General features: G+C 41.3%; 1 protein-coding gene across 2 annotated transcripts in view; it reads right to left on the bottom strand.

Moving 5' to 3' along the window:
• Positions 1 to 27,049, bottom strand: part of Shroom2 (shroom family member 2) — a 160,790-nt gene that overhangs the window by 77,362 nt on the left and 56,379 nt on the right. For both annotated transcript variants that reach the window (XM_035450210.1, XM_027432170.2), the window contains exon 2: positions 1,453 to 1,604. In XM_035450210.1, the coding sequence (XP_035306101.1) occupies positions 1,453 to 1,604 (152 nt within the window). The remainder of the gene's footprint in view (positions 1 to 1,452; positions 1,605 to 27,049) is intronic.

Below are 27,049 nucleotides of genomic sequence, written 5' to 3'. Positions count from 1 at the left end.
TCTATTTCCCAAGTGCTGGTGATATGAATTTCAGTTCCTACACTCGTGTGTTCTACCCACTGAAACACCTCTCTAGCCCCTCTTTCATCTCAAATCTCCATTTTGGATTCCGCCCATAGCTTAAAAACAAAAAAGGGGGGAGAGAAAGGGAAATGGAGAGTTGTTCCTTAGAGGTATGGTTTTCAGTGTGTGCTTAAACCTGAAGTAACTGTTTGACTTAATGCTTTTTGAGACAGGCCCTAATTATACATAATTACATGTATAATTGGCCTCGAACTCACAACAATTCACCTGCTTCTGCTTCTCACATACTGGGACTGAAGGCATGCACTACCATACTCAGTTTAACTTTTTAATTAAATCACTGATTTTACCAAAAAAGGCATGTAGCCAGGCTCAAAGGCACATGTGTATAATCTCTGAAAACTATTAATAGAGTACAATTGTTCTCATGGTACCTGAGAGTACTTTTTTAAAAAGATTTACTTATTAATTATGTATCCAGTGTTCTGCATGCATGTATGCCTGCAGGCCAGAAGAGGGCGCCTCATAGCCATCTGTAATAAGATCTGGGACTTGAACTCAGAACCTCTGAAAGAGCAGTGAGTGCTCTTTATCACTCAGCCATTGCTCCAGCCCGGGAGTACTGTTTTTATCCTATACATAAAGGCATCATGTTCCTAATTTAATTTTCTTAGAATCACCTAACCTACCCTCAATCTAATTTATGGGAACAGGCAGTTTGCTCTTCAAGTATATCTGCATCTGTGATGCAACTGCTCTGTCTTTCATACATAAGAATCAAAACAAACAGCCCACCACATTCTATGACCAATAGGTAACATATTCCCTCATTGTGATCAGAATGTCCCCCATAGGCCTATGTTTTGAAGGCAGTGGCACCTTTGGGAGGGAGGTCTGGCTATTGGAAAGTTGCTGAAGACAACAAGCCTTTGACAGTTTTAAGTTTTAGCTCAGCTCTTGTTCTGGTTCATCTCTTCTGCTTCTTGGTCAGCAAAAATGTGAGGGATTAATCTGCAAAATATTTCCATCATTATAAAGCCCATTCCTTCTCTGTGATGGGCACAGATCTCTTGAGACCATGAGCCAAAAAAAGAAATCTTTCCTCCTTTAGGTTGTTACCTACTGTCATGTATTTTTGTCAAGGCAACTTAGAAGTTTAGGCCACTTAGAGAGTATTTAAAGCATGTGAGAGGATGTGCCTAGATTATACACAAATATAATGGCATTTTCTAGAAAGGCCTCAAGCAGATTCTGGTATCTGAAAAGGGGATCTTGGAACCGTCTCCAGAAGCTAGTGAGAGAAAACTGCAGTTGTAAGTTCGCATGCCCATTGTGATCTCTAACATATAGAAAAGCCGCACAGGCTTGGCATTTTAACATCCTACTCCTTGTTTGTCCTAGTGAACAAAAAAGAGGCACATATGTTACCTTTTGACCACAAGCTTCAGGGTCTTGTGGGAGCCTTTCACCAGGCAAATTGCTTCTTGTCTGAACCCTGAGAGATTCACATCATTGATACCCACGATCTCATCTCCAGCGAGTAGCTTGTCGACTGCTGCAGCTTTACTTCCTTCTTCAATCTGTAACACAAATGGGGGTTCCATGAACATCCCTGAGCCATAGCAAGTACCCCCAATACATCTGGGAATATAGCATGTACAGGGTTAAAGCAGCTCATAGTTTTAGGATTACCTAGGAGTAAAAGGACCCAGGAAACCTGAAGCAAACAGGCCCTAGAAGCTGACTTCATTCCCACAGCAGGACCAGGGTCACACTAATACAATGCCTTCTTAATCAGCATCCCTCATCCTGGTCAGTCCCACAGGACACACACTTACTAAAGGAATGGAAAGACCTAGAATCCACATAACCAAAAACAAAGGAACCAAAACCAGATTCATACTCTGGAATTCCTTTATCCAGATGATTTTGGAGCATCCTTACCATTTGCTAATTATTTCTCATACATTAATCCTGTACCTTGCTTCAGTAACATCTTTGAGATATAACTCAAATGCCATACATCCACTCATAAAAGCCATACATTTGTACAGCTTATAGTTCATTCAGAGTTGCATAGTCACCATCAATTTGAGAACATTCCTTGATCCCAAGAGAAACCACTGCTCACTAAGCAGGACGGTTCTAATTCCTCATCACCTTCTTTCTTTTTCTTTATTCCAGTATGAGAAAATGAACCCAGACCCACTGAGCTATGCCCTCAGTTTTATCCATTCATCACTCATTCATTCACTGAGAAAGGATCTCACTATGCAGCCCAGGGTAGCCTTAGGTTTACTTTTGTAGACCAGGCAGGCCTTGAACTTATGATCCTGTGCCTCAGATTCCAGAGTAGCTTGGATTTCAAGACTGCACTGGTACCACGACATGCACTCTCTAGGTCTACAGATTTCCCTGCTTTGGAAAGTTCATCTAAATGGAGTCATTTAATATATGTGACCTTCTAATGGTTAGTTTCTATAATTTAGCATAATATTTTCAGTATGCATCTGGGTTACAGCATGTCATTACTTCATTAAATTGAATGGCTAAATAATAATTTATGGTATGAACAAAGCACATTTTGTTCATAGATATATTATCTGATAGTCATTTAAGTTGTTTCTATTTTCAGTGATTATGAGTAATGTTTCTATAAATATTGGTATACAAGATTATACATAGACTAGGAGAAAGAGGAGGGGAGAAGAGAACATGAGGGATCAGAAAGATTGAGTGGGGAGATGAATAGAGGAGAGCAAGAAAAGAGGCACATCAATAGAAGGAGCACTATAGGTTTAAAGAGAAATCTGGCACTAGGATGACCCCAACTAAGAATCTAAGCAATAGTGGAGAGGCTATCTTAAATGCCCTTCCTCTATAATGAGATTGATGACAACCTTATATGCCATCCTAGAGCCTTCATCCAGTAGCTGATGGAAGCAGAAGCACAGATCCACTGCTAAGCAATGAGCTGAACAACTGGAATCCAGTTTCAGAGAGGGAGCAGTGACCAACAAAGGGGTCATGCCCATGCTGGGAAAACCCACAGAAACAGCTGACCTGAGCAAGTGGGAACTCATGGACCCCAGTCTGACAGCTGGGGAACCAACATAGGACCAAACCAGGCACCCTGAATGTGAGTGTCAGTTAGGAGCACTGGGCAGTCTATGAGGCCTCTGGCAGTGGAACCAAGATGTATCCCTAGTGCACGAATGGACTTAGGTAGCCCATTTCCCGTGGAGGGGTACTCTCTTAGCCTAGATACCCAGGGGAGGGCCTAGGCCCTGCCCCAAATGACTTGACAGATTTTGATGATCCCTCATGGAAGGCATCAACTTCCCTGGGGAGTGGATGGGGGGGTTGGTGTGGGGAATGGGAGGATGGGAGGGAGAGAGAACTGGGATTGATATGTAAAATAAGATTGTTTCTAATTTAAATAAAATTTAAAAAGATTATAGGTGGACATATTTTCATTTCTCTTTGGTATATCTATAAGAAGAAATCATGGACCCCATGGTAACTATTATTTAATAATGTTGAGAAACTAATAGTTCTTTTCCAAAGTAACCATAACATTCCACTTCTCAGAGGCAGTCCATAAAGATTTTGTATTCTCTATGCTTGCTAATACCTATATCTTTACAGTCCTAATCAGATTATGTGATGCTATGCAGATTAAGAGATTCAGTAATCAGTGCTAAGAATATCCTGAACTGAGGTGGTGCGGGCTCAGTAGTAGAGCATTTGCCTGGCATGTTCAGGGGCATTGGTTCCATCATCAGTACAAGCAAAAAAAAGGCATAAATACACAAAGCTTGACTATCACCTTTTATAGCTCCTACCTTAAAAACAAAACAGAGATCATTGAACCCTTAGCCAGTTTATCAGATCTATTACTTATACCACTTAGTAGTTACGAAACCCTAGTTAGACCAGCAATACACATATATACTTACCTTCTGCACAAGTGGTTGGCTAGCAAATAGTCACTGGCCAAAAAAAGTACAGCCAGGAGACTTTACTGTCCCTGTTACTTATTAATAAAACTTACTAGAACACAAATACACATTTAGATAGTGCCACAAAGCACCACTGACTTTTATGCCCATAAAGCCAAATATATTTTCTCCTTTGCTTATTACAAACATCCTCCTCCCTGAAAACTCCTACAAAGAGACAAGAAGCTACAAAGAACCCCAGTGTTCTTTGCACCATCAAACAAATGACTGGTGGTCTCGGTACACAATCTGTTAGCTAACTTGTTTGTTTTGAGACAAGGTCTCATTATATACCCCTAGGCTGGTCTCAAACTCGGGATCCATTTGTTTCATGTTTTGTGGTAGTGCACACCTTTTGTCACAGTACTCAAGAGACAGAAACAGGATACTGCTACAAGTTTTAGGCCAGCCTGAGCTACAAAATGAAAAACTGTCTCTAAATATTTAAATAAATAAACATATCTACACATTTTACTAAAATCTCTACCAAGTCCCCAGGAGAACTGAAGCCTTATGCTAAAAAGGCAATTATCCACTGTATGTCAGTATCAAACACAAAAATTAAACTAATACTCCTAGCTTGTCCTAAGGAGCAAGCCTGTAATTTCAGCTACTCGGAGGGCTTAGGCAGTAACTTAGCAGCCCCTGCTCCCAAACAAAAAACAAAAACTGGGCTGGGGCCAGCAAGATAATTCAGCAAAGGTGCTTGCTGGCAAGTATGATGAATGGATTTTGATACCCAAGCCCCATATAGTAAAAAGAGAAAACCAACATCCACTCAGTGGAAGGAGAGAACTGACTCCTGCAAGTTGTCCAGTTGTCCAGAGTATTTTCGTACACACACACACACACACACACACACACACACACACACACACAGACAGAGAGAGAGAGAGAGAGAGAGAGAGAGAGAGAGAGAGAGAGAGAGAGAGAGCACAAGAGAGAGAGAGCAAAAGAGAGAGCACAAGAGAGAGAGAGAGCACAAGAGAGAGAGCACGAGAGAAACTGAGAGGCATGAATGAGTGAAATAACAAATGAATTTAAAAAAAAATGGGTTGGGGATATAGTTTAGTGGTGAAGCACTTGTCTTCATGCATGAGGCTCCAGGTTCAAAAACACTCCTAGCAAAACCAGAAAGCAGTCCATTCAATAATAACTCCCAAAAACTTTTTTTTCTTTTAGAGACAGTATCTCACTGTGTAGCCCTGACTGGCCTTGCTGTATAGACAAGGCTGGCTTCAGACTCAGAGATCCACCTGCCTCTGCCTCTCAAGTTCTGGAATTAAAGATATGTGCCACCACACTCAGCAAGTCTAGACAATATTATCCCAATGTAATAACAAACCCAGGACCACACACTAAGCCATATACACACAGCCAAAATGCACGTGACATCTAAAAGAAACTAGGTTTTGACAAGTCTCATGTGCAAGACGAGAGAAAATCTGGAGTGCCCAGGTGGAGACGCATGTGGGAAACTGGCTGTGTAATGGTAGGATACAAGGAAAGGCACCTGACATGTGGAGTTACTAGAAACAGGAAGCATTTAAAGCCTGGAGGTAAGGTTACCAACAGAGGCAACTTAGAGGAACCATGGAGGAAGGATGGACAAAGAAGAAGACGAAACACCAAGAACAGAACCTGGACTGCTGACAGTAGTGGAAGAGAAGACAGGCCAAAGCCCAGGAGTATAACACTGTAGCTGGGATCACTCCCCTGAAGCTAGCTGGTGGAATCTCAACAGCAGACCCTTCAATCTGGTAGGAATCTAGGTCCCTGGTTGGTAGGCTGAGAAACAGAAACTAATTTGGACCTTGCTACTAAATAAGTATGCATTCCAGACACAAACAACCCAAATGTCCACTAACAGGTGAATACATAAATAAAATGATGCTTTTTTCAAAAAGTAGGGTTGAGATATATATAGCTCAGAGGTAGGCTACCTGCTTGACATGCATAAGATCTGAGGTCCCAGCCCCACTAAACTCATTGGCCCCCAAAAGATGCTCTGTCATGTTATAATAAGGATGATTTTTGATATTATACTATATGACATATCCCAGATTTTTTTAAAAAGCATGTAATTCCATTTATATGAGGTACCTAAGTACCCAAACCCATAAAAAAAGAAGCAGAATGATGATTTCCAGGGGATGGGAAGAGGAAGGAAAAAAAGGAGGTAGCACTTAATGGCTTAATGGGGCCAGCATTTCAGTATGAAAGGATAGAAGGCAGTCAACACACAGACACTGGTGATGGTTGTACAACAGTGTGAAATATACCTAATGCCACCGAAACTACATTTTAATGTGCTTTAAAAACGCTCAATTTTATGTTGGCTACATTTTCCCACAATAAAAAGCTGTGTTCTTCAATATGTAAAAGGAAGAAAACTATTCTGTCCCAGTGTAAAACTGATAGGGGCTAAACTTTAAAATACATCCCTGACTCTAAAAAAATTTAATTCTACTAACATTAAGAAAATCTTTAGGAAAGTCATGATGACAGGGTTATTGTGCTAGGAATTGAACCCAAGGCTTTATGTATACAAGCCAAGTGCTCTGTAAATATCTCCCGCCCAGTTTTTCTGAAATTGGATCTCACAATGTATACCACACTGCCCTTGAACTCCTGTGCTGGCTAGTCTTATGTCAACTTGACACACTGAAAGGAGGGAATCCCAATTGAGAAAAAACGCCTCCATAAGATTGGGCTGTAAGGCATTTTCTTAATTAGTAATTGATGTGGGAGGGGCCAGCCCACTGTGGGTGAGACACCCCTGGGCTAGTGGTCCTGGGTTCTATGAGAAGCAGGTGAGCAAGCCACAGAGAACAAGCCAGTAAGCAGAACCTTCCATGGCCTCTTCATCAACTCCTGCATCCAGGTTCCTTCCCTGTTTGAGTTCCTGTCCTGACTTCCTTCAGTGATGAACAGCAATGTGGGAGTGTAAGCCAAATAAATCCTTTCTTCCTCAAGTTCCTTTGGTCATAGTGTTTTGTTACAGTAACAGAAACCCTAACTAAGACAAATCCCAAGAGTTGGAATCATTATGTGTGCCACAATGCTTGGCCAAGACAGTTTATGGAGAATTACTTCCTCAGAATGACGTATTACCCATGTCTGACTCAGCTACAGTGAGTGGGTTTTTTTTCCATTCATTTATTTAGCTCATAAATAAAGTCATGCACAATTATGATACACAATACAGTATGTTCACAATGGCATGGCTAAATTAAACCAATTAACATGTTATATCACACATATTCATCATTTTTGTTTTGAGAACACTTAAAGTATACTATCTCACAACTTTTAAAATATAGCATATTGTTATCAACCATATTTATCATGCTCTCAGTAGACCTCAAGACTTCAGAGAGTCCATGCCTCTTGTCCAACTGCAGTTTTATATCCTTAAACCAATCATTTCCCCATTGTTAAAAGACCCACATTGAAGCCTAATAGCCACAATTCTGCTCTTTGTTCCCATAAGTTCATCATTTCTAGGTTACACATAAAATTGAAATTGTGTGACATTTGTCTTCCAGTGTGTCACTTATTTATTTTTTGGCAAGCATATAACTTTACTACTTACTAAAGATGAAATCAAATTTGCATGCACAGGTGAGCACTCACTGAAACACCTTGGATTCATCACATATTTGAGTTTCAATTATATATATATATATATATATATATATATATATATAGAGAGAGAGAGAGAGAGAGAGAGAGAGAGAGAGCAATAGAGAGCAATAGTGGAGTGGTAATATGTTATCCATCAATAGCAGCAACAGCTTTTCCAGGTTCTGCAGTCATTTGAACAAAATTGTAGAGACATCCAGCACACTCCATTTAAAAACAAAAACAGAAACAAAAACAAAAAACCAAACAAACAACAACAACAACGAGTGGGTTTTAAGAGTAGGTTTTCTATATTGTTCCCATAAATGCTTATGTAAGACTTCTGGGACATTTTATCAAAGTGATCTCATCTGAGTCCTTCCACCTTCTCAAAGAAGGATGATAACACCTCTTATTTCTTGTCCACAAGACAAGAAGTAAATAAAGACCCTTATTTACAAACACAACACCCACCGGCCTTCCTCATCTATATTTTCCAGGGAAAACATGTTTGCATTTGGGAGATACCATGGTATATTTTCCTTTCCATTTCTCCCTTGGCAAGAGGCATTTATGTATGCAGGAGGAATGTAATCAGAAAACAAAAATCTGGCCACTATATCCCCAGCCTGCTGCCACTACAGCCTACAATCTGGTACTGATCCAGCATGATGAGAGTGCCCAGAACCTGGAGAACAACTTAAACACCAACTGAGTGGGCAAGCATTCGGAGACGCTAGCAATGAATTTGGCATGTTTCACCTTGATGCAGAAAAGAGTATTCTGATCCTCTGAACAGTGTAGTGGCTGGTAAAAAGAACCTAGCACCCTCAATGAGTAGCACTATTGGGGTCTGACTGGTCTCAATAAAGTAGAAACTGTTGACAAGCATGGGGAAGCACAGGTAATGATCTGAAGGTGGTCCTATGATGTTCCACCACCATCAATGGCACCTGGTCATCCCTTCCACAACAGCAGTAAGGACCACAGGTATTCAGACCTCACTGATGATCAGCTACCCTCTTATGAGACTCTGAAGGCCACTACTGTCAGAACTTTAAGCTCTTACCTGATTTATAGACAGTTGCAATACTAGCTGGAAGGTTTAGCTCCATGATGGCCTCTTGAAAAAGACTCACCAGACACTTGATGATACCCTAATGGCTGTTGCCATGAGCTGTAACAAGGATACCTTTCCCCTCTTTGATCTGAGAGATTTCTTCAAAGAGGGAAAATCACACAGTAGCTTAAGGTCATCAAGCATATGCAGTTCCTGTGGAATGAACAGACCCATGTGTGACACTGTGAAAATTGTGGCTACCTGGGGCAAGGCCAAGAAGTAAGGCACACTACTACCCCCAAAACACATTCTCTTTGTATTCTTGTCGCCTATACCTTTCTCCAACACCTGTCACACTGATTACATTAAAAGTGGGTAAGTGGCTCCCATTTTCATTTTACTATTTTGTCCCTTGAACCCACTCCCCTCACAGAATTTGTCAGAAAAGCATCTCCAGAGTGCAAGTCCTTTGTCCAAACCCAGGAGAATCAAAAAGTGATAATTATAGTTTGTCTTAGTACGTTGTTTACTAAGAATCTGCTTGGAAAAAGGACAGAGAAGAACCATGATGGGGCATGCCCAGAGAGAAACCAGAGCCTATTTTTGTCCCTAGAGCCTGTCCTTTGTGTTAAGTCTCAAAGAAAGCCTGAACAAATGGCTGAGATGTCTATTTAACATATCAAAGTGGATACTGGTTGCCAGTTTCTCCCAGCAATTCTCAGCATATACCTGTTACAGAGTCACCCTGGCTGGCATACTCCAACTCTTACCCTAACCCTCTCCAGGCCCTGAACGTCACTTCCCTTTCCCTGGTTTCTCTTTTCCTATAAAACCAAGACATTTTCGCTATGAGCCCTCTTGGTTCCCACACACTCGCTTGGGTACTGGTCCCTCTCTTGGCCCCCTCCTTTCTTCTCTTCCTCTCTCACTCATCCCCTCCACTTTCCTCTCATGGCCCACCAGTCTGCTGGCCATGTTCAGTCTGGACTCTTCCAGATGCCCTCTGGCTGTTCTCCCTCTCATATCTACAATAAACCTTCCCAACAATACCTGGAACCATCATGCTCTTATTTTTCTTTTTTCAGATTTATTTATTTTATAGACATTGTTTTGCCTACATGTATGTCTGTATGAGGGTATTGGGTCCCCTGGAACCGGAGTTACAGACAGATGTGAGCTTCCATGTGGGTGCTGGGAATTGAAACCAGGTCCTCTGGAAAAGAAGCCAGTGCTCTTAACTGCTGAGCCAGCTCTCCAATGTCCTTATTTTTCATTAACTATGTTCTACTGCAGTTGGGACTGCGGTCATTACAATGGAAGATGAATGAATGTGTCTGGAATAGTGATATTTGAAAAACAATTCCCTCCCTGACCCTAGAGGAGCTGGCTCCAGAAGGCTGGAATTAATCCTGAATCAAGCTTATATGCTATAATTAATAGTACACAAAACCCCTTCTGAGGTTTCTAGTGATAGCTGAAATAGTACTATATTCGGTCAAGAGAAAATAAACCATTCCCCACACCAAATTGGGATAAATTCCTTGACTTAAATTAAGGACCAAGAGTGCCTCCTGCTGTGTATCTTCTGCCTTGTTATGGAACAGTGTGAAATGTCACTTGATAACATATAAGCACATAGTATTTCCTCATGACTCATAAATCAGGTTCAGTGGCTTGGTCCTGCCATGTTGAGCGCTGATATTCACTTTGCACATAAGAGAATGACATCTTCTTCCAAAGCAGTATAATAAAAGAGAGATTTGACATTTGAAAAAGTAAATGGTTTGTCAATTTCCATTCTATATGGAACTCATATGCTATCTCAATTTGAGCTTAATTATTCAGGCTTGCAATAGAGAACAAACTTAACTTGGCAACGATTTTCAAAGAATGATGACTGTGGCTAACAGTGAGCCAGGAAGAGGTGGTACACATCTGTGATTCCAGCACTCGGGAGTTTGAGATTGAATAATTATGTGTCTGTGGCCAGCCTAAGGTACACAGTGAGACCCTGTCTCAAACAAACGCAGAATTGCTGGGTAGTGGTGGTGCATACCTTTAATGCTAGCACTTGTGAAGCAGAGGCAGGTGGATCTCAGTGAGTTCAAGGCCAGCCTGGTATACAGAGCGAGTTCCAGGACAGCCAGGACTACACAGAGAAACCCTGTGTCGAAACAGCACCCTCTGTCTCAAAAAAAAAAAAAAAAAGAAAAAGAAAAAGAAAAGAAAACACAGAATTGCCAGATGATGCTTGTTATACTGTAGTCCTTGGTTTATAAGGTAAAGTCAGACTGTGTGTTGTAACTACCAATGCCAATACTATATAGACCTTTACAGTCAAAAATGAAGTTTTGAGAAGGTTAAAAAATATGAATCTACAGGGTACCAGGTGCACTACAGACAAAATAGTCTAGTACAATGGAAATATGAAGGACCATGTCCACCTTTAGAGTGGAGATGTAAAGGCTCTACAAACAAAGTATTATGTAGGGCAACTTGAAAGGAAGACAGCAGGATTAGGGAGGACATTCCATGGAAGTCTTGACATGAAGAAACATGCAGGCAGGAAATGGAGGCATGCCAGAGGGATGAATCAGGGGAAAGAGTGTAAAGAATATACTGGAGTGTGGGAGGATCAGGGCAGAAAGTGAGAAGACTGAGAACTTGACCTTGAAGCAGAATGTGGGCACTGTTTTTCAGGTAGTGGAGGTGGGGAAGGGAGGGCAAAGAAGTCAAGTGTGAACTTATGATGAAAACAACTGCTTCAGGATGATTAACCTTGTAGCTAGAATCAAAACAGATTCCATCAGCAAAAAAAACTAAAACAGCAAGACCCAGGCATGGTGGTGGACACCTGAAATGCTGGCACTTGGCGGGGGGGGGGGGGGTGCTGAAGTAGGAGAACTGCAAGTTTGAAGACAACCTAGGCTACAGTGAGACTTTGTGTTAAATGGGTTATAAGAAGCCAGTGCAGCCCTGATATTCACCCCTAAACCCTTTTCAGTGCTCCTGACAGAGGGCAAGGTCTTCAAAGAGTGAAAACAACTAAGGTAAGCAGGACCCTGTGGTGGTGGAAGGAAGAAAACCTAGCACTGCTGTTCCTGTTGAAGTAAAATTCTGAGCTTGGGAAACAGAACATGCCCCATGACCAGTCATCAGAGTAAAACAGGGAAGAGCAACTTTTATGAGCATGAGCTCATCCTTCAAAATTATGAGTCACACCTGCAGGTTACCAGCTGTAATTATATTTCACCTTCCAGTGAATAACCTAAAATGCATGACCAGACCATGTCTTTTGTTAGACAGGAGAAGAATGACTTCTCCTCAGTCTTCTTAAGTCCCTTACTCATTCTGTCTGGTCTCAGTTCCTTCAGAAAGGAAGGTTGACTCAGGTCGGGGGTGGGGTGTTTAACTGGTTGGGGAATGCCATTAAGGTAGGACTTCAGGGAAAAAGAATATAGAGGCATAGCCATCCTTTTATTCTCCCTGAAATGTGGGCCAGGCTGTACTTGGCCCTAAGACACAGAAAGGCAGATATGGTCTGGATGGAGTGACAGAGACGGGTAAATGAGATGTTTATAAGGAAGATGATTGGTTGGTGACAAATTCTGATGCAAGGGCAGAGGAATGCAGCCACCAAAATGTGAAGGGCAGGTGCCCATGGGGCCTCAATCTCCCAAGGCAAGCACAGGAGTTGTGCAGACAGCTACTAGTGAACAAAAGGGAACTGACTGTTCCTGACTATGAGAACCAGGAATTAGGTTAAATTTTTGTAAGGTAGAGAGAAGCAGCCTCAGCAGCCAGGTCAGTTGCAAGAGCTCACAGCTTCGTGGTAATGGGCATAAAACTCAACACTGTGGGCCTCTTCTTCAGATGGGGGAAGGACTGAAGACCGGTACCTGGCGAATCTCTATCAAGATCAGACAGTGCCAGCTACAATCTGCCTAAGAGACACCCATGAAGAGAACTAATGAACCCAGAAAATTTGCTAAAGTTATATTTCTGCAATGACAAAGGATTTGAAAACAGCATATCCCAAGCACTGCCAGTTAGCAAATTACCACAAGTTAGCAATGCATTGCCTCAACATTAAACCTCAGAAAGTAGCAAAAAATAAAAAAGTCTATCTACAGGACGAGGCAGTGCTAGAAAAAAGGAAGAAATCTTGAACCATCCTGACCTGACCCTCCAAAGCCCCCAAACCAGTCACAAATTTCAATGACAGTAAGGCACAGGCTCTGAAACAGTACTCCACCCTGCAACAGCGCTCCCTGAAGCCACAGCTAGCACTTGTTCAGTACTGTCAGCAGAGGGCAGCAGAGGAACACAAAAGGAAAACTGTTCAGCCTTCCTTACCTCACATGCTTTCCTCTCAGCCTGTCCTGTGGGGCATGGTGGATTCATTCTCTCTCTCTCTCTCTCTCTCTCTCTCTCTCTCTCTCTCTCTCTCTCTCTCTCTCTCTCTCTCTCATACACTGGCAGTTTCCTTTTTAAAAAACTTGCTTTTATTAAGCTATAAAATTTTCCTCTCTCCCCTTTCCTCCTCCTCCTCTCCCCTTCCATCCTCTCCCATGCTCCAAATTTACTCAGGAGATACTGTCTTGGTTCCCATTCTTAAGTAGATCCATATATGTCTTTCTTAGGGTCCTCTTTGTTGCCTAGGATCTCTGGAGTTGTGGTCTGTAGCCTGGTAATCCTTTGATTTATGTCTAATATCTAATGTCTTTCTGGGTCTGAGTTACTTTACTCAGGAGGTTTTATTTTCTAGTTCTATCCATTTCCCTGTGAATTTCAAGATGTCGTCATTTTTTAACGATGAATATTATTGCACTGTGTAGATGTACCACATTTTCTTTATCCATTGTTTGGTAAGGGGCATCTAGGTTGTTTCCAGGTTCTGGCTATTAGAAATAATGCTGCTATGAACAGAGTTGAGCAAGTGCCCTTGTGGTATGGTTGAGCATCTTTTGGGTAAATGCCTAAGAGTGGAATTGCTGGATCTTGTGGTAGACTGATTCCCATTTTCCTGAGGAACCTCCATATTGATTTCCAAAGTGGCTGTACAAGTTTGCACTCCCACCAGCAGTGGAGAAGTGTTCCCCTTTCTCCACATCCTCTCTAGCATAAACTGACATTGGTGTTTTTGATTTTAGCCATTCTGACAGGAGTAAGATGATATCTCACAGTTGTTTTAGCAACAACTTTTAAATGGCTTTCTAGTGAGTTTCGTGGGCATTCCAGCCAGTTTCCTAGTAAGTTTCAAGGACACCACAAGGGGCAGTTTCGTGATTGCCACTGGGCCTATAGCCCTTACTACATGTTTTCCTTATCTAGAGGTGAGACAGACAGTCACACATAAATACAGTCTCTCTCTCTCTCTCTCTCTCTCTCTCTCTCTCTCTCTCTCTCTCTCTCTCTCTCACACACACACACACACACACACACACACACACACACACACAGAAGATAGTGCCTTCTTTATATGTTATTCACATTTAAGTTCTTTTTACCTGTAGTAATTAGTTAATTTAAAGTCATAAACAAACAGTAGCTTGTTGCTAATGATTCTGTGCAGTTTTTAAGTGATGAGTCCTTCCATGGTATTAAGACTGGCACCAAACTACCATACTCAAGCAATCTCCTGTCTCAGCATCCTGAGAAGCTGTGACTATAGGTGTATGTGCAGGATAAATTTTTCATCCAGATCCACTAGCATACAGTAAATAAGTCTTGCTTTGCAAGACGTCTGGTCTCTATGGCAACTACTCGAGCTTGTTTTTAAAGAGACAAGACAGAAAACAACAGTCAATTGACTAAATTCTGATTTATATTAAGCATTCTTTATTCTCATTACTTAGTGGTTTGTTACCCAAACCTGATTGATAATGCTGTAAGGCAAATGCACTACCAGATACACAGCCCTGATGGCACAGAGGAGGAAACAGCCAGGTAGCAAGGAAGGAATATGTTTGTGTCATGGAATGTTTACAAAACATTGAGGAGAGATATGGGACTTAAGACTTGTGTGGACAGGATTTGGAAAAAATTACTTACTTTATCTTAGTCTCAGTTTGGTCATCTAAAAACTGACTGTCTGGTTGTTTTAATTGGTGATGTACTGCTGTAATCTCAGCCACTTGGGAGGTTGATTTAGGAGAACTGGGAGCTCCAGGTCAGCCTAGTCTACAGTAAAACCCACTCTCAACAAAGCAAAACCACAAAAGTAAACAAACAAAACACCTCTAGGACAGCTAGACATGGTAGCAAATACCCATAATCCCAACCTAGGGAGGCTATATGCAAAAAGATCCATAATCCAAGGTCATTGTCAACTACATTCTTCTTTCTATTCAAGACCAACATGAGCTACACATATCCTATCTTTAAAAAGAAAGGAAGGGGGAGAGGAAGGAAAAGGAAAATAAGGGGAAGGGGAGGAAAATCAAGGGAATGGGAAAATGATAAAGAAAGGGAAAGAGGAAAGGGAAAGAAAGAGGAGAAGAAGGAAAAAACACCCTAAGACAACCAGGAAGAGAAAGGTGATATAAAATGAAGATGTGTTGCAAACTCATAATACAACTATATTCCCAGACCACAGTTATTGTTATAATCTGCTTATGTCAGACTGGGATTAAAGTCAGGTGTAGTGGCACACGTCTGTAGTCCCAGCACTTGGGAGGTGAATGCAGAAGGATAAATTCAAGTTCATCTTATCCAAGTATGGGATACACAGATCCTGCCTCCAAAAACAGAAACACCCTAGGTCAACTACAAAGATACAGGTGAGATAAAGATGGAAACATGTTACAAACTACAAGTATTATACAAATTTATTCAGAAATCACTATTATTGCTACAATCTATTTAAGGTTGATTGGGACTGGGATCTGGGCTTCATGGAGTATGCCCACAATCCCAACACTTGGGAGGTAGAGGAAGCAGTTCAAAGTCATCCTCAGCTAGTGAGTTTCAGGACCCTATCTCCATAACCAAAAAGAGGGGTGTGAAAAGGGAGGAAGAAGAAAAGGAAAAGAGGAGGAGCTAAAATGAAATTCAGGCAGCCCCACTCTCAGGTTCAGTGGCAACTTACACAGATCTCGATGATAATACAATAACACTGGCAGCTTAGTGGAAAGGGAGACCTCTCCACTAGCCATTCACTCCAAAATTACTTAGGTAAAATGCTTTCTAAGCTCTTGAATGTAAGAAGATTTGAAAGACAAACTCCAGTTATCTAGTACATTGTATTGTTTTAACACAGCAAGTTTTATATACAACATTACAGAAAACACAAAAAGTTTCAATTTGTAAGTGGGGTGAAGTAAAAGTTCAGCCTAAATGAACTGTATAGAAACCAGGTCATATTTTCCCCATGAATTAAATGGTACCTAATAGCTGGGGGGTGGGAGGCTCACTGGTGGTAATGTTTAGCATAGGCAAGAACCCGAGTTCCATACTTAGTGACGTAAGAAAATGAAAGTATTTTCTATGTATCTTGTCTGACACAGAGCAAATATATGATTTTGTTGGGTGTGATGGACATCACTTGTAATCCCAACACTCAAAATGTTGAGGCAGGAGGATTTGGAGTTAGAGGCCAGCTTAGTTATAGGCTACATAGCAAGTTTAAGGCCAGCCTGGGCAACACAGAAAGGCTGTGGTGGGGAAGGGGATCAGCTAAATATGCCATGGTCTAAATATCCTCTATTTACAATCAAGTAAGGAACAGAAGAGAATACATGGACATCTCACCAGCTGGCCCTCTGAAGGTAGGGACTGCATGGATCAGGAAAAATGTTTTCAAGGATCTCCATTCATTAGGTCAAAAGAGGAAGCTGCTAAAGATTAAAGGCAGAGGTGATACAACAGTTGGGAGAGGTCATGTCACAGTCACATGGGGCAATGGATAGATATGAAGAGGGTCCCAGAAGACACAAACCTGTTTTCACACTCAGTGCTCCCCCCTGTCTTCACCTTGAGAAACAACCATCAGCAGTCCAAATTAGCTAAGGGATAATCAGCCCAAGACCCTCCATTTGCCTGTGACCCTTCTCCCAGTCACATAAGTTTCTAATGCTTTTAAAAAATCCCCTTGTCACAGAATCTTCACTCAGTGCCTCTGATCCCTGGCCAAACCCAAAAAGAAGAAAAAAAGTACCTATCCTTAGGTGCTTGGCTGTGCAGTGGCAGCCTATGCAGCCAGCAAGTACCAACTTCAGAATGGTGCTCGGGTCATGGTGTCTACAGGGACAAAAGCACATGCAACTCTTTAAAGAAACAAAATCATTTGACATATACAGGTCAACAGCCTGATATATAATGCACAGGAGAACAGCAGATAACTGGAGCTATGTATATAGATACATACATGTTAGTCAGCTTTCTGAAACTATGACAAATTGCCTAGGAGAACAAATTTAAAAAAAATGTATTGTCCTTATGGTAACTTGAAAGGCTGCCTCTGAGCATGTGACAAGGCAGCAAACAGAGCAGCAGAAGCACTTGGTAGAACGCATCTGTTCCCCTCAAGTCAGTCAAGAAGTGAATGAGGCAGAGCCTTGGGATTATCAACATTCCCTTCAAGGGCACACCCTCAATGGCCTATCTTCCTATTAATAGGTGCTACTTCCTAGAGGTTCCACCATCTCCTAATAGCACCATAGATCAGCAACTTTTAATACAGGAACCCCAGGGGACTTTAAGATCCAAACCATAACACTATGTTAACCAAAGACAAGCAGAAGAATGTAATGACACAGGTTATTTTGTCCAAATATTTGATTAGTAAAAAATTTTCGTGGAAAAATTGAATAGTAAAACAGAATACCTTACCTTAAAACAAACTTCTCAACCTAAGCACTGATAACATTTGGGGCTAGGTCATTCTTTGCTTTAGGCATAGTGGATGTCCTATACTACGTAGGCTGTTTAGTAGCATCACAAGCCTTCACCAGCTAGATACTACTATGTGCTCTCCAGACATTGTTTCATGTTTCCTGAGGGACACAATCACTCTCAGTGGAGAACCACTATGTGAAATAATTTATTAGAGCTAGCCAGAATGGTTCATGTGCAGCAGAAAACCAAAGCCAAGTCACTTCCCATGCACCATGGCAAGAAGTGGGGAGCCACCTGGGTGGCACAACTCAGCTCCCTTCTGGTCTGTAGCAGAATGAATTAAGTTTGGACAGGTCAGGGTGGGGTCATCATATTTAACACTGTTCTACCATTTCCAAGAAAAATAGGTCTTGATATTCTAGCCACCATGTATCCTGCTGTCACACACCCCAATAATGATGGGCACACTGTCTACTCATCACTGAAATGTACACTACTCTGGCTCTCTCATATTCAGTCTAAAGGACCCCAGTCCTTATGTATTGAGGATTGGTCCTACATGATGGAGCAATTTCGAGGTAACTAGGTCATGAGGGCTCTGACCTAACCATAAAAGAAGCCACTGGTGAGTTCATTATGTGATGTCATTACTGGGAGGTAAGGTGTAGTTTGAGAAAGGAGGTCATGCCCTGATGTATCATCTCCCTGATCCTGTGCTCCTTTTTCTGCTTCCTGGCTACTGTGAGGTGGATAGTTCTGCTCCACCACACCATTTTTATCATAACGTTTTGCCTTAACAGAGACCCAGAAACAACAGAGCCAGCTAACCATGGGCTGCAACCTCTGAAACTAGGATACATAATCAATCTTCCCCTCCACTGAGTTATTTTTATCACTGTCACAGTGACAAAACACAACCAACATCATTTTAAGGACGAAGACCAAATTTTATATTTTGTTTTCTCCCCCTCATGTACAGATGGCCCTCACCATACAATAGACACCATTTCTGGAAAGGCTGAAAAAAAGGGGAAAAGAATCAGCAAAGATGAAGTTCCTGAATATAGCCAGCATTCATCTTAGGATGATGAGGGGGAAGAAATGGGCAGGGCAGGGCAGGGCAGGGCAGGGCAGGCAGGGCAGGGCAGGGCAGGGCAGGGCAGGGCAGGGCAGGGCAGGCACAGCACGCACTCACGCACGACCATAGCTGTTCAAGTAGGTTTTCCAAATATCTAGACGCCAAACAGGCTTCCTACCCATCTAGTAACAATGCTTATCTTACTCCTAGGCAGTTCCCACAGATCTCTGGGTAGAGAGGAGTCAGGTCTTTTAAACACTTGCTTGCATAGAGATTGCTAGGATTACTGAAATCTGCAGTTTTCAAAGCACAAAGGCAATCTGGAAGAACAGATACACAATCGAGAGACAGGAAACGGAACTGCTGGGTGTTAGAACACAGAGTCCCAGCTGCTCGGGACACATGGCTGTTTATTTTTAATGGACATTCCCATCCTAGGGCTAGTTCAAAGGATGTGTTGCTCTTAAACAATTGAATGCACTGTGGCTGTGCACGTAAGAAGGAAAGAGGGAGGGGGAACTGAGCTATGGTGACTTCCCTTGAAGTAAATTCAGGCACCACCACCCCCAACCTTCCTCTTTCTCTTGAATACAGTATGATGTTCTTGCTAACCACAAAGACTATCTTTTATTGGGAAAACTTTTTGTTGATACTTGCTGTCAAAAACAAACATAAAAGAAAAAGCTCTTGCAATGCAAGTGTTTATGGGGTTAGAAGAATGGACACAAGTAAGGGATTGGGAATATAACACACAACCACAGGGCAATGGCATGATCTTCTCCTTAGGGGTACCGGGTGTCTCCAGCAACAGATTTTAGGGGGGACTCTGTTCTCAAATGTTTACATTGCTTTTCAAAATTAGTGGTTCCTCCATTCTATCCCACCCTGTAAAATCAGTATCATGTTGCTGGGCATGGTGGTACACATCTGTCATTCCACACTTGGGATACTAAGACAGGAAAATCATGAGATTGAGGCCAGCATGGGGTACATAGAGAGGCATTACCTTAAAAGGGGTTGATGGCTAGGGTCATAGCTCACTGCTAGAAGCTTTACTTTACTTTCAATCCCAGTAATACAAAATTAAAACACAAAAGTTAAAGAACCATAGAATCATGTCCAACTTATTGTCAGCTGTAAATACTCACACAGGAACCCAGCACCCCAAGGTGCTCAAATCCCTTAATAGAATGGTTATAAAGAAAAATAAGGTGTGTCTCACTTTCCCTTGCAATTTTCTTTTTCTTGGATTTACCATTCAAAGGTTCAGTTGACCTTTCCCTGGAGCTTGATTCATGTCCAAGTTCCTTCCCTGTGATCCTTGATTGTGTCTTTTGGAAGTCTTCCCTTTCCCTCCCTTATCACTAGTATTAAATTCTCTGTTAGCTTCCAACTCTGGTCTTTCCAGTGTCTGAATCCCTTACAGGGAGAAAGTGTCCATTAGACAGAGAAGAGCAGAAAGTAACTAGAAGCTGCAGAGCAGAGCCTTAGTCTCTACAATTAAAGGGCAGGGATGTCTGGGGCCATCTCTTTGCACTGGCCTTGAACTAAGACAGTATGCCCATGGATGTGGCAGCTATTTGGCAACAGGGAAGACGTGAAGGGCTATAGGTCCAGATATGGCATGGCCATAGGTCTGGACAAATCACCAGGGAAAACTCTGAAACGCCAGGAAACTCTCTGGTCCAGGATTCCCAGTATCTGCCTGAAAAGAGGTAGTAAAAATAGCTCTTTCCAGAAAAGACTGATGTTTCAAATGGTTCTTAACTCCATTTACTTGATGTATGTTTGTTTGTTGGAGGTCATGGTATCACTCTGTAGCCCAGGCTTGCCTCAAACTCCTGATCCTCTCACCTTAGCCTCTGAAGGGCTGATATTACCCCATGCCCAGCTTACATATTCATTTTTCAATTTTTTATTTTTCTATTTATTGGAGACAGGATCTCATGCAACCCAAGCTGACCTGGACCTCACTGTGTCGCTGAGGTTGACTTTCAATTTCTGCATCTCCTTTCTCCACCTCCAGAGAGATGAGATTAAAGCTATACAACACCAAGCCTGGCTTAAATATCTTTTCCAATAAACTCAACACCAATGAGAATAGTTTTATATGGTAAAACTTTGCTTGCTTTTATAAATAGGAAGAACTATGAAAGAGCAAAACCTATTATTGTGGCTGAGAAAAAAAAGCAAAGGAAATATTGTTAGTTTTGCTTTCTGTAAGAGACATATTCAGTTAAGTGTGTGCTGAACATAGAAGATGCTTTAGGGTCTCCTCAGTATCACCAATAAATAAGTAATAAAAGTAGACATTTACCCTACACCCACCACCTCCAATGGCATTATTGTTAGTATTTGGGCATCTGCACTGACCTGCCCTTGGGGTTCTGACAGCATACATCCTCAGCTGCAACCACCTTTGCACATTCACTATGTTCCCTTTTAAAAGAGACCTGCCTACCTCCCATCCTTCTCTCTCCCCCCTCTCTTATATCTCTCCCTTTCTCTGTTTGTCTGTCCCTCTCTCCCACTCTCTCTTTGTTCCTTTTTCCTCTCTCTTGTTGCTCTCCTGTCCTTGGAGGCTGATCTTCCCCCTCCCCTTTAACATTTTATGATCCCAGTCCCTAATAATAATAGTAAAATTCTCTGCTTGAACCCTGTCACATGGTGTCTTTCTCTAGCTCCCTGCTTTTCTTTTTCTTTTTTCCTTTTTGGTTTTTCAAGACAGAGTTTCTCTGTATTGCTTTGGAGGTTGTCCTGGAACTCTCTCTTTAGACCAGGCTGGCCTCAAACTCACATAGATCTACTTGCCTCTGCCTCCTAAGTGCTGGGATTAAAGGCATGCACTACCACCTCCTGGACAGCGGCTTTTCTTAAATTACAACAGGTATTACAATTCTATTTTCATCCAATGCCTATATTTCCTGCAAACAAGGAAATGTATAGTTGTCTCTGGTATCCAATGCAGGGGGACAGTATTCCCAGGCTCCTCTGTGGATACCATGGTCTGAGGATTATCATTTCCCTTGTATACTATGGCACAGTGCATACATACAGTCTATTCGTGTCCTATCATATACTTTAACTCATCTGTGAATCCATCAATAATATCCAATACAATGTAAGTGCCATGTACATAGTTGTACTATGTTGTTCAAGGACTAAAAACAAGACAAAAAAGTTGCCAGGCAGTGGTGGCACACGCCATTAATCCCAAAACTTGGAAGGCAGAGGCAGGCGGATCTCTGTGAGTTCGAGACCAGCCTGGTCTACAAGAGCTAGTTCCAGGACAGCCTCCAAAGCCACAGAGAAACACTGTCTCGAAAAAAAACCAAAAAAAAGAGGGAAATGTCTGTACATGTTCAAAACAATTTTTTTCGAAAATATTTGTGATTCATGGTTGTTCACTTCCAGTTACTATGGAATCAATGGATACAGAGTGTCAATCATAAAGAACTTAAACAATATCATGGAGATAGGTAGTAAGAGTTAACAGGCTTGAGTGCAGTTGCTTTAAGAGCAATGGGAATACATTAAGTCAGGGTTTGTTTAAGAAAGCTAACACAGTTCTCATCTCAACAGTATTATTTATCCAGACCAAAATGATACCAGAATCAAACAAAAATATCATAACGACTATCTAAGCTATAACTCTTCTCTGTCACTTAAAACACAGCAAGGTACTTAAAATTTATGCCACACTAACCAAGACTAAACAAAAACCAGACACCCTATGCTGACTTGTTCAGCAGCCAACTCTCCTACGGAAAAATCTTAATTCCTTAATGATATGTTTATTTCCTCTAAGTTCATCCACAGTTTGGGTAGATACAAAATGAAAACTGGGGTTAAAGAGATGGCTCAGCAGTTAAGAGTGCTTATTGCTCTTGCAAAGGTCTTGAGTTTGATTTCCAGCACCTACTGCAAGTGGCTCATAACTACCTGTAATTCTAGATCCAGAAAATCCAACATCCTCTTCTGGCCTCTGTTAGCAACTTCTCCCATGTATGCGCAAGCACGCATATAAAATGACTTTTTAAAGGAAACTTATATAAGTATATAAATTTAAAATGACTTAATTTCTTTTATAGGTATCATCTCAACCTCAGCTAAACAAACATGAACAATTTGAAGTTTCAGCTGTGCTTTGGGGAAGCAGATGACCTTCCTTCCAAGGGGATGGCAGAAGTTGCTGAGTAACCTACCTCTATTTCCTCAAATGTTACAGCTTGGGTTATAACACTTAAGTGGGATATACTTGGGTTATAATGGACATAAATTTGCAAAGCAAGGAGACAAATCCCTCAACACACACACACACACACACACACACACACCTACCTCACACTTATGTGAATCAAGAATTGCACTATCATTTCTTTTGGGCTTAAAATTCTTGACAAAACAAAGCTGAAGCCTCAAAGCAATTTCTGGTTCTTTTCATTTTTTGTTCTAATCTGGAAACAGCCTTATCTTATTCTGTGTCCTTTTACTAACAAAATTTCCATGCATAACTATATATTCATCTGCTAGGATTAACATGGAAATATATGGGGGTATTTATCATTGTTCAAAATGGAATACAGACTGTTTTTGCGATTGACCATAAATTTTTCTTTCAGCCCAGTGTGGTGGCTTACACCAGCACCAGTAGTCTGAGCTTCTCAGGAGGCTAAGGCCAGAAGACTGTAAGTTCAAGGCCAGCATGGGCTACATAGTAAGACACTGTCTTTAAAAAAATCACCTCAAAATTTTAAATATGACAGTTGAACAAGATTTTTCTCTCAATTCTATAGGAAAATAAAATGATGATCATAAAGATAAGTGACTTACTGTGACCGTTAATATGCATATGAGGCTTCCATGACAACAGGAAAACAAGAATATATGCCTTTCAAATGGAAGAAAATGCAGAGTAACAAATCTCTACCAGTCAGACTCTTTCTCATCTAAACTCAGGTCTCAGACTGTGTGACATGGGGATGAGACAGAATATGGGCTCCTGCCATACACATAATCTATCCGTTTTAGAGAGAAGGCATCCACAACAGAAGCATCAGCAAAGTGTATCAGAATCCAAGGTGACAATGACAGATAGGAGTAACCTTTTCTAATTTAGGGTATAAATGGTCTTACTGTAAATTTATTTGATAAAGAAAACATAGTACAGAGTCTCTAGTGTCAACCTCATTATTCATGTTCAATATACAATTTGTTCTGTAACAATATGATTTACAATAAATAGATTTCCCAGGAAACCATCAAGGTTACAAGTGAAAATGCTGATTCTGGTTCACAGTATGACACCTTCATCATTGAGTATTAGTGTGACTAGCATAGCTTGTACCCTACTTCCTCCTACATTAGTTAACACCCAAGTTATTCAGCAGCCAGTCTGTAACTGAATTAAGACTCAGTTTAATTTATGATGGGCACAAGTTTGCAGAGCAAGACAAAAAGAGGAACCAATGCATCCTCATGCTTACATATCAGCGAAGTGTCTGATTAAAATCTAAACAGCACCAACCATACTAAGAAGAACATTGAGACACAATATTCCAACAGAGGAATTCCTTAAAAGGTGGTAGGCAGAATTAGAATGATGGGTTAACAGATCATCTCCTCCTTTCCTTCATATGGCTGGAGATTACAAAGGCAGGTGGATCTCTGTGAGTTCAAGGCCAGCCTGTTCTACAAAGTGAGTTCCAGGACAGCCTCCAAAGCTACAGAGAAACCCTGTCTCAAAAAAAAAAAAAAAAAAAAACAAACAAACAACAACAACAACAACAAAAAACAAGTGTGTTCACTCTGTACAAATTCACCAAGATCTATGCTCATGTTGCAAACATTTTTCTGGATGGTGATTTTATCTCAAGAAAAAAGAAAATTTATTATTTCTTCTATAAGCTTAATTATGTCACTGAAAAAAGGATATGTTGTAGAATAAAGAGAGAAGGGGGAGGTATGTTGAAGCCTCTGCTCCAGAACATGTAAAGGTAGCCTTATTTAGACACAGGCTCATTGTGGATGTAATTAGTTAAGATGAGGTCATCCTAAATTGCTATAAGAGTGGAACTCAGACATAAATGCATGGTAGATGCATGATGGAGGTAGAGACTAAGGAGCCACAAACTAAAGGATTTCTAGGTCCACAAGAAGCTAAAAGAGGCAGAAAGGACTTCTGTCTGAGCAGCCAGAAAGGGTGTGGCCCTGTTGACACTGATTTTGGGTATCTAGCTTCCAGAATTTCAACTATGTATTTAGTGTGAGACAGTAAACCTTTATTGGTCAGGGATGGGGCTCAGTATAGAGTAATTGACGTACATGTTGAAAGCCTTAGGTAATATCACTAGCAATGTAAAAATAAGTAAACATTTGTTTTAAAAAAGATTTCTTTTTACTGCTAACTATATATCGTAGTACTTGGTCACCCCTCCCACTGCCTGGCAGGTAGATTTAGTGTTCATGGCCCTCCTGCCTACAGCAGGAATGATTGGCACCCTCTTACCATCTTAGTTTCTTGTACTCAAGAAACTAACAAACACAAGTCTTCTTTTTAAGAAAAAAACTACAATCTCGAGAGACCCTGACTCTGCTGAGATCGCTAGGCTATTCCGGCGCCCACAGAGAGCAGAGGCGAGCTGCTTTGGCCCCTGCCTTGGGCCCACTTCTGCCTGCCCACTCTGGGAAAGCCTGCCCCGGGGTCTTCAGGCAGACTGAATTCGGTCCCTGAGGACCCAGGGACCCTGACTCTGCTGAGATCACTGGACTACTCTGCCCCCAGGCAGTGCAGAGAGTGCAGAGGTGTGCTGCTTTGGCCCCTGACTTAGGCCCAACTTCTGCCTGCCCACTATGGGAACTACTGCCCAGGGGCCTGCAGGCAGGACAGCTCGACTCCTGAGGTCCAAGCAACCCAGAGTCTGTTGATATCTCTGTGCTAGTCCTGCTCTGGCCCACCTGGAGAGCAAGTACCTCAGACCTGCCTGCACCCACCTTAAGACCCATCAGAGTATCGGAGCCAATTGCACCCACCTGAAGAGAACACTGGACCCATACACACCAGGAAAGGAAGTGACACCACCTGCACCCACTGGAAGAAGAGATGGGAAGACGACAATATAAGGACACATCCAACAACAGGAAAACCAATAGGACACCACCAGAGTCTAGGGACTCTACACCAGCAACATGAACATCCCAACACAGATGAAGCAGAAGACAGCAACCTTAAAAACAACTTCATGCAGATTATAGAGACCCTAAGAGAGGAAATCAGAAAATCTTACAGAGAAATGGAAGAAAAGACAACCCAAAAGATGCAAGAAATCAAGGAAAGCAAAAAAAAAAAAAAAAAAAGCCAAGAAAATACAATTAAACAGCAGAAGGAAACAGTTCAGGACATGAAAACTGAATTAGAGACAATAAAGAAAACACAAACTGAGGGAATGCTGGAAGTGGAAAAGCTGAGTAAACAATCAGGAACCACAGATGCAAGCATAACCAACAGAATACAAGAAATGGAAGACAGAATCTCTGACGCTAAAGACAAAGTAGAGGATTTAAATTCATCAAGCAAAGAAAATCTGAAGCCTAACAAATCCATAACACAAAATATCCAGGAAATATGGGACACCGTGAAAAGACCAAACCTAAGGATAAAAGGTATAAAAGAAGGTGAAGAAACCCAACTCAAAGGTACAGAAAACATATTCAACAAAATCAGGAAGAAAACTTTCGAAACCTAAAGAAAGACATGCCAATGAAAGTACAAGAAGCCTACAGAATGCCAAATAGAGTGGACCACAAAAGAAAGTCCCCTCATAACATAATAAGTAAAACACCAAACATACAGAATAAAGAAAAAATATTAAGAGCAGCAAGGGAAAAAGATCAAGTAACATATAAAGGCAAACCTATCAGAATTACACCAGACTTCTCCATGGAAACTCTGAAAGCCAGAAGGACTTGGTAAATATTCTACCAACTCTGAGAGAACACTGGTGTCAGACCAGACTACTATACCCAGCAAACATTTCAGTCACTATAAATGGAGAAAACAAGACATTCCATGACAAAACCAGATTTAAACAATATGTAACCACTAATCTAGCCCTACAGAAAGTACTGGAAGGAAAACCCAAACCTAAGGAAATTAACTACATTCATATAAACATAGGCAATAGATAATCCCACTTTACGAAAACCAAAAGAAAAAGCAGGGTAAATCCATATACAATACCACTACAAAAAATAAAAAAGAAACAAGAATAAATACTCAATGGACCTTATTTTCCATCAATATTAATGGTCTTAACTGGATTATAAAAAGACACAGGCTAACAGATTGGATACGAAGACAGAATCCATCCTTCTGCTGTATACAAGAAACACACCTCTAATTCAAAGACAGACGTTATCTCAGAG

This window comes from Cricetulus griseus, chromosome X (genome assembly GCF_003668045.3).
Source record: "Cricetulus griseus strain 17A/GY chromosome X, alternate assembly CriGri-PICRH-1.0, whole genome shotgun sequence".
NCBI classification, from domain to species: domain Eukaryota; kingdom Metazoa; phylum Chordata; class Mammalia; order Rodentia; family Cricetidae; genus Cricetulus; species Cricetulus griseus.
This window is presented reverse-complemented; position numbering and strand designations above follow the sequence as displayed.